This window comes from Mustela erminea, chromosome 11 (assembly GCF_009829155.1).
Source record: "Mustela erminea isolate mMusErm1 chromosome 11, mMusErm1.Pri, whole genome shotgun sequence".
Classification (NCBI taxonomy): Eukaryota; Metazoa; Chordata; class Mammalia; order Carnivora; family Mustelidae; genus Mustela; species Mustela erminea.
In genome coordinates this window covers 92,823,362-92,831,350 of record NC_045624.1, presented here as the reverse complement: position 1 = coordinate 92,831,350, position 7,989 = coordinate 92,823,362, and the positions used below count along the sequence as shown (strand labels likewise).

At 53.2% G+C, this 7,989-nt stretch overlaps 1 protein-coding gene across 1 annotated transcript; it reads right to left on the bottom strand.

Annotated features, from left to right (window-relative positions):
- Nucleotides 1–1,032: 1,032 nt before the first annotated feature.
- Nucleotides 1,033–4,215, bottom strand: LOC116568787 (putative olfactory receptor 2I1). Its single transcript, XM_032304426.1, has 2 exons — nt 4,210–4,215; nt 1,033–2,010 (listed from the first exon to the last, which is right to left on the bottom strand). Exons 1-2 carry the CDS (start codon nt 4,213–4,215, stop codon nt 1,033–1,035), a joined length of 984 nt encoding a protein of 327 aa, XP_032160317.1.
- Nucleotides 4,216–7,989: the final 3,774 nt, after the last annotated feature.

Genomic DNA, 7,989 nt, shown 5'->3' with positions numbered 1-7,989 from the left:
GGGACTCAGAGATTTTGTTCTCCAGTGGGGGGTCCCTGGGGGAGGTATGGTTGTGGAGCCATCTCTGTCTTGCCTGCCTTAGGGTCTAGCAGGTCTTCTCTGGGGCGGGGGGTATGGTTTGGGTGAGGGCTTTCGATTGGTCTCCGGTTGACTCCCAAGGTTGTGCCCAGGTCCTGGCTGACAGAGCCTTTTCTTGGCTGCCTCCTGCACCCCCCACCCCATGTCTGCTCCTCCCTGGGGAATGTGGGTCTCTTCCTCCATCTTCCTCCCTCCCTCACTCCTTTGTCTCACCGTCCCTCTTGTGTCTCATGACTGGTCAAGAACACATTTTCCACACCATCTAAGACATCTAGTCCCTTCTGCTCTTTAAACTTGCTCAAGAACCACCTTGTGCAGAAGAGATCCCAGCTGAACCCCAGTGGCACAACCCCCACTTAGGGGAATTCCTTGTTCTGCTTTGGGCTCTAGTGCTCTTGGTGGCACTAGTGACCTGGTTAGGTGGGCATTAGGTTGGACTGATTTCCCTAGACGAGCAATTGCAGCTCCTTGTTTTGGATGGGTCTCCGGCAGGGTAGAGTCTGGGATTTCTCTGTCAACTTGGGGGACTCCTGAGGCCAGACACTGTGGGGTCTCAACAGTGTGCGCCATCAGACTGGGGGAGAGGGAACGTTAGTTGTCCTATAGTACAGGATCTTGCCAGCGTATGGACTCTCTGGGCGTTGTCACTGGACCCCTGAGGATGGGGAAGGTCCTCTCGAAGTCAAGCCCTCTCTCTTCTTCAGCTTAAGAGAGAGCCAGAAGGCCACTTCCCCTCCCTGAACCTGTATATGCAGCATAGAGGGATTTGCCCAGAAGAAGAGGAACATCTTCCCGGGGGAGGATGGGGCCTCCCCAAGGACCTCAGACTCCCTGAGGACACATCTTGCCGATTCTCACAGGGAAATGGACAGGCTGAGGGCTCGCTGCCTTCCCAATGGATATTCCCATCTGTGGGCCCTGGGCTCACCCTTTCTTTCCTCCTCGACCCCGCACTCACCGTCCAGCCTGCCCTCTCTCCACACTGCCCAGGAGCTTCCTGGCTGCCCCCTTCACTTCCTTGTTCCTGAGGGTGTAGATGAGCGGGTTGAGGGCCGGGGTGACCACGGTGTAGAAGAGCGAAGCGAACTTGCCCCGCCCCTGGTCGTAGCGGCGCGTGGGCTGTAAGTAGGTGTAGATGGCCGAGCCATAGAAGAGGCAGACAGCGGTCAGGTGGGACCCGCACGTGCCCAGCGCTTTCCTGCGGCCGCCCTGGGACCGCATGCCACAGATGGCACGGGCCACGGCGCCATACGAGGCCAGGATGACTGCGGATGGCAGCAGCAGGATGACCACACGCGCAGCGAACATCTGGCGCTCGGTGATGTCGCGGCCGCCACCACAGGCCAGCTGCAGCAGCGCGGGGAGCTCGCAGAAGAAGTGGTCTAGCCGGTGGGGTGCGCACAGTGGCCGTGCGGCCAGGAGCGCGCTCTGCGCGGCGGAGTTGGCCAGGCCGCCTAGCCAGGAGGCGCAGGCCAGCGCACGGCACCGGCGTGGGGAAGCGAGCTCGGCGTGGCGCAGTGGGTGCACGACGGCGGCCGCGCGGTCCAGCGCCATCACCGCCAGCAGGAGGCACTCGACGGAGCCCAGCGCCAGCGACGTGCACAGCTGGGCCAGGCAACCTGCGCGGGACAGCCACAGCTCCGCGCCGCACAGGCTGGCTAGCAGCGCTGGCGCCACGCTCGTGGTGAAGCCCACGTCCACCAGCGCCAGATGGCACAGGAAGTAGTACATGGGTGTGTGCAGGCGCGGGTCGCGCACGGCCAGCAGCACGAGGGTCGAGTTGCCTGCCAAGGTCAGGAGGTAGCAGAGCAGGACGAGGGCGAAGAGGGCGGGCTGCAGCGTGGGCCAATCGGAGAAACCCAGCAGGAGGAAGCGCTCCTCGGTGCTGTGGTTGGCCTGCGGGAGGAAACTCCCAGAGTGTTTGGAAGGAGGCTGAGCAAAAGGGTGAGTTTACCCCCTGGGAGCTATGGAGAGCCAGGCTGGGAACGTGGCGGTTGGGGAGCTGGATGGGAGCGGGAGCGAGGGGTGCGGGGGTGGGGTGGGCAGGGGATCTGATGGGAGCGAGCGGAGCACACCTCGCTCTCTCAATTACAGACGGGAGCCCTGGCTTTGGGAAGCTAGCCCTACCTCAGTACATCTTGGCTGATGAATTATTTAGCAGACACTTTGGGGAGAAGGAATTTCCACTTGTGGAAGAACCGATTTAGACTGGGAGAGGGAAGATTGCCCAAGGTCACAGCTAGTGAGTGGCCCTGTGGGGCTTGTAGTTGGGCTTGTCTCCTTTCCAAATCAGTGCTTTTCCTGCTCCTTCCTGGCTTCTGACTGCACTCCTCGGGGCCAAAGTAGAAATCTAATCTTCCTCCCATAGACTAGTCCTTAAGATACTGGAAGACAGAGTCCCCTCTGAGCCTCTCTCCCCTCCCTCCGAAGTGTGTAGTGCCTGCAAGTAAGTGCAGTGCCCTAGGCTGGGTAGAGCCATCACTTGGGAGATTAGAACCATCTATTGCCTTCTTTGTTTTAGGGATTCTACTTCTGAGAATACAACCATTAGCTTCTGACTACTGAGTGCTGCTCTGTGGGGAGTCTGTGTTCTAGGCTGTCACCAGTGTCCATGCCCCTCTGGCTTCTCCTTAGTGTGACGGTCATGATCTGGGGGCCTGGAAACCCAGAGTCATCTGGCAGAACATGAAGCTAGAACCCAGGAGCCCTGGGTCCCACCAGCGTAATTGCCTTGGGCCAGTTGGATTATTTGATATGGAGAAGTCACTGCATTTCCCTTTGCCTTCATGTTTCCATGTGTAAGAGGAGGAGTATGACCTAGGTGATCTCTAGGGCTCCTGTCTTATCACCTGGCTTTCATTGCAAAAAAAAAAAAAAAAAAATTGTCATTTGAATAAAAGGGGACCCAACACAGAAGCCTTTAACCCTGAAGAGTGACACTGAGTCACATTTCCTAATGGTACAGAAACCATCCAGTAGATGTGATGACTAAATGTTAAAGTGAAATCTCGCTCCTACACACTTCCTGGCAGGTGTGTGGAGATAGGTAAACTTCATAGTCACTATTCTGAGTTTAAAAATCATGATCCCCCAATTTTCTTTAAAATGTTTCAGGAAAAATCTCTCCCCCACCCCCACAGAGAACATTGTGCTTATAGGGATCCATTTATGTTCACAAGAGGAACAGGTGTTCATGGTGTGAGTCAGAGCAAGGGTGGGAGTGTCAGACCGCCTGAGCTCCAGTCTTGGCTCTGCCATTTCCTAGCGGAACAACCCTGGGCACATGGCTTCATTTGTCTGTGGCTCCGTGTCCTCACTTGAAAGTGGACTTGATGGAGGGTTGAAGCACGGAGAGCTCTTAGAATAGGCACGGGACCGAGTGGGTGTTTAGTAAGTGTTTGCTCTTATCATCCACACACACATCAGTGGGGTGCTCTCACACCAGTTAGGGCCAGAGATGGTTGTGAGTTTAGGTCTTTTTATTGATTAACTCTGGTCTTTATTCACCTGGAAGTGAGGCAATACTCCTGTTCTAAGAGGAAGGTAGGCGGGCAGCTGAGGTTAAATAACTCACTCAGGCCACACTGTTTGTTAGTGCTTGTCAGGATTTCACCTGAATCTCACTAATTCCAAGAGCCTTGCTTTATATCTGTGCACATTTCTTTAAGCCAGGCTCTACTCTGCCAGAGGCTGTGGAGGATGGAAGGACATGCGAACCCTAAACTCGCTGCAGAGCACTGGGGCCATAGGGGAGAGGAATACAGGTGAGAGCTGACATTCAGGCTGATGGCCCAATGGTGCTAGAGATGTTGTTCTAGAGAGTCCAGATTTCTAATTCTGAGATCATGTAGACACACACACGTTCAGCCAGCCAATCCCTGAACAGTTCCCCTCCAGACACGCCAAACCCCGAAAACAGAGACAGAACAATAAAATCACACAGCCAACACCTGTACCCCATGGACACACACATTCCCAAATACTCAGACACATATGTGCACATACATGTCCCCTCATCACTCCCCTGAAGCTTCCAGAGGCAAATCTGTTGTAAAAATATTCTAGGATGTGTTCCCAAACCTTATTCAGTATTCTAGAATGTGCATGTCATCTGCAAGACCATCTTCCTACCTTCATGTCCGGGTCTCTGGCACTGATGTTCCACTGCTTCTTTCCAGATGATCAGTCAGTCTGTTGCGTCCGCAACAGATCTGTCCAGAATTAGGACAGGCCCTAAGATGAAAGAGCAAATGGCATGACTGTTGATTTCGAGAATGGGTGCCTGAGGTCAGAGCCAGGTCCTTCCTTCAGGAACAGGACATGGAGTGGCAAGCCCCTTGCTTGTCAGCGGAAGAGTGAACATAAGGTCTTCAGCAGAGAAGCCAGCCAGGTCTGGAGAAGCACCGAGATTCAGGCAGAGTGGCGGTGTCTGTTCCCAGAGAGCCAGCACCAGGATGAGACCAGGCAAGGACTGGCGTCTTGGGCCAGTTGCAGGTTGGCAGTGGCTGCAGCTGGCTTCGGAAATTGTCTTCCGGATTCTAAAGAGCTCAGAAGCCATGGAGCAGGGATGTTGGTGAGCCGCTCACTGGAGAGGAGGCAGGGGAATCAATTCTCCCTGCTGTTGAGAAGAGAGGATGGGGCCCTGGGGAACCCCTTTCCCACTCCCATAATGAGCACCTGTGCGGATTTGTCCAGAGGAGAGTCCCCCAGGGCAAGGAGAGGAACATTCTGGAGGGAAAGGCCCTTGAGGGTGGTGTGTCCCTGGCTGCGTGGAGGCCAGAGGCAGCCCCGGGCTTCCTCTCCAGCCCCTGTTCTCCTAGCATAGTGGTGTAGGGTTTTGTTCTGGGGATGAGGGACCTTGAGCAGCTGCATGACCTCAGTGACTCTCGGTGTCAGTATGAAAATGGGGGAGACAGTCCTTATCTGTGGGAGGCGCTTGAGGTCTGGCAAGGTCATCCTCAGTTCTGACCCTCCTATCATCCCCCTTCACCGCCACCCTTTCTTGTGGCTCTCACTGCCTTTGCTCTGTCACTGGCTCAGCCCCTCTCCCAGGAGGGCCTGTCCTAATTCTGGACAGATCTCTCTCCACACAGACGATGCATCTCTCCTCCCTCCTGCAGTCCCTCCCTTGGCTGGCGTCTGGAGGTTTGTCATGGTCCCCAAGGTGGCCTGTCTCCACTGCTCTCTCGAGCTTGGGTTCCCCGGTCAGTCCTTGTAATTACTGCTCTGCACACTCCCTCCTGGCACTCCTGCCTCTTCTCCTTTGGTTATATCCTGTTGGCTAGATCATTATCCTATTTGAATGAAATCCTAATCCTGCCCTGTCCCCGTATTTGTTCAGCCGATTGTGGCTGGAGGAAAGGCCAAAATCATCTGAAAAGCGTTGGTTTGCCTTCATGACCATTAACGTTATTTTTAATTTTTCCCGCTTGCTGGAGACATACTACATTGGTTAAGTTTAAGGCGTACAATGTGGTGATTTGTTACACAGATGTACTGTGAAGTGTTTGCCACACTACTGTTTGTGAACACAAGCTCCAGCTCACACAGTTATCGCCACACTGTCGCTGTGGTCAGAACATTCACACGCCCTCCTGCAGCAGCTGTGAGCGCATGATATGTGTTTCCCACACTCACCCCTCCGCACATCCGATCCCAGAACTCATCCTAACTGGAAGTTTATCTTCTTTGACCAGCATCTCCCCTTCTGCCCTGCCCTCAGTCACTGGCGACCCCCATTTGAATCTTCTACATACTCAAGTGCTTTTGGATCCCATGTATAAATGGCACCAAGCAGTGGTTTTCTTTCTCTGTCTTATTTGTCCCACTTGGCGTAATGCTGTGTCTGTCCGTGGGGCCACAAACAGCAGGATTTCCTTTGTCATGGCTGAGGACTGTCCCATTGCATCTTTTTTATCCATGTATCCATCCAGTGCCACTGGAGTTGTTTGCATGGCTCAAGGAGTGGGGCGGTGAGCATGGCAGTGCGGATATCTCTTTGAGTGAATTTGTCTCTTTTGGATGTATCCCCAAGTGGAATTTCTGGATTGCTGGATGTGGTAGCTTTTTTGTTTGTTGGAGAACTTGTGTACTGTTTCCCTGGTGGCTGAGCTGGTTCACATCCCCCCACCAGGGTTCCCTGTTCTCCACATTTCTACCAACACTACTTCTCACTTTTCCTTCAGATAAGAACCCTTCTGACAGGTGTGAGGTGATGTCTCATTGTGGTTAAGATTAACGTTTCTCTAATGATTAGTGCCACCAAGCACCTTTTCATGTGCCTCTTGGCATTTGTACGTTTTCTTTGGAAAAATGTCAATTTGATGGGGTCCGTAATCAAAGGAGCAAGACTGATACAAAACAAAGGTCAAGCAAAGCTTTATTTCATGCCAGCACTGAGAATCAAACCGACGGGCCCCTGCATACCTCTTTCCATCGACCATGTAGCTACTCCTGTCTGTGAACAGAGTCATCTCCACATCTGGGAGAGCAGTGTCTCTGAGATCTGGCCTTATTCTTGTGACCTGGGCTAGGACCTCCCCACAGTCATGTGGGTGGTCAGCCAGCTCCTCTGGCAGCAACGTGGCTGGATTTAGCACCGCCAGGGGCCAGAAAGTCACTTTCAGTTCATTGAGGAGGAGGGCCTGATACCCCATCGCTTGGGCGTTTGTCATCCATCAGTCTGGTGGGGTCCAGAGAAGGCCCTCGATAGCATGAGTGGTGGTCAAGATGAGATTTTGACCCAAAGTCAATTTACTTGCATCCTTGACCAGGAGGGCCATGGCAGCAATTATGTGGAGGCAAGGGAAGAACCCAGCTGCTACTCGATCTAGTTTCTTGCTAAGATAGGCTATTGGCCTTTTCCAAGGCCCTAGAGTCTGGGTCAAAACTCCTTTGGCCACCCCTGCCTTTTCATCCACATACAAGTGGAAGGGCTTGGTAACATCTGGGATGGCCAATGCTGGGGCATTCAGCAAGGCTGTTTGTAATTCCCAAAATGCTCCTTCTGCCTCAGCTTTCCACTCTACCATAGTGAGCCCCTCCTTTGCCAGTTCATAGAGAGTCAGGAAATCTCCGTAAATCATGGTATCCACAGCCTACAGTAGCCCACTGTCCTGAGAAACTCCCTCACTTGTCAGGGTGTGGTGGGGCGGGGGTATCGGGTGATCACCTGTTTCCTGGACTCAGTGAATGCACTCCCTCATGGAGATCAAAGCCTAAATAAGTGGCATGGCTCTGACAGAGCTGTGCTTTCTTTGCTGACACCCAATACCCTTTTTCTTGTAGAGTCTGTAAGAGAGCTCTCGTTCCCTGCAAGCATGATTCATAGTCCTCAGCAGCTATTTCTGCTATTCCCACTAACTCAGTCAGATTCTTCTCTTCAAATCCTTCAATTTTCTGAAGTTTCCTCCTTATATCTGTGGCTGACTGACTGGCAAAGGCAAGATTATCAGAAGAGGAGAAAGGGATATAGGCTAGGTGGGGGCTCCCTCTCCTGTCCGGTGGAGTAGCCTCACGGAGAGGCAGCATCGGTGCTGATGGAACCAGTGAGGTAGAGGGTGGCAGAGGGCGGATAGAGGGAAGGGGAAGGATCAAGGCAGTCTTTCTGCTTGGTAGTCCCATAGGTGGATCCCGACCGCATATGAGGTGGACTGGTAAGGGTGTCTCAGGACTGAGAGTCAGGTTTAGGGGATAGATAAGGAGGGGAAATTCCACATCCTCCACATCTGATGGAGACAGGACAATCTTCCCTGGTTCCCCCTCATCTTTCTGTTCTGGTTTTGATGATCTAACCTGCCTTAGAGGGAGAGAAATTGTTTTGTTAGTAGGGGGAAGGTGAGACTTGAGCCATGATGGTGGCTCTTCCATCAGATATTGCCAGGCCATGATATATGGTATTTGGTCTTGATG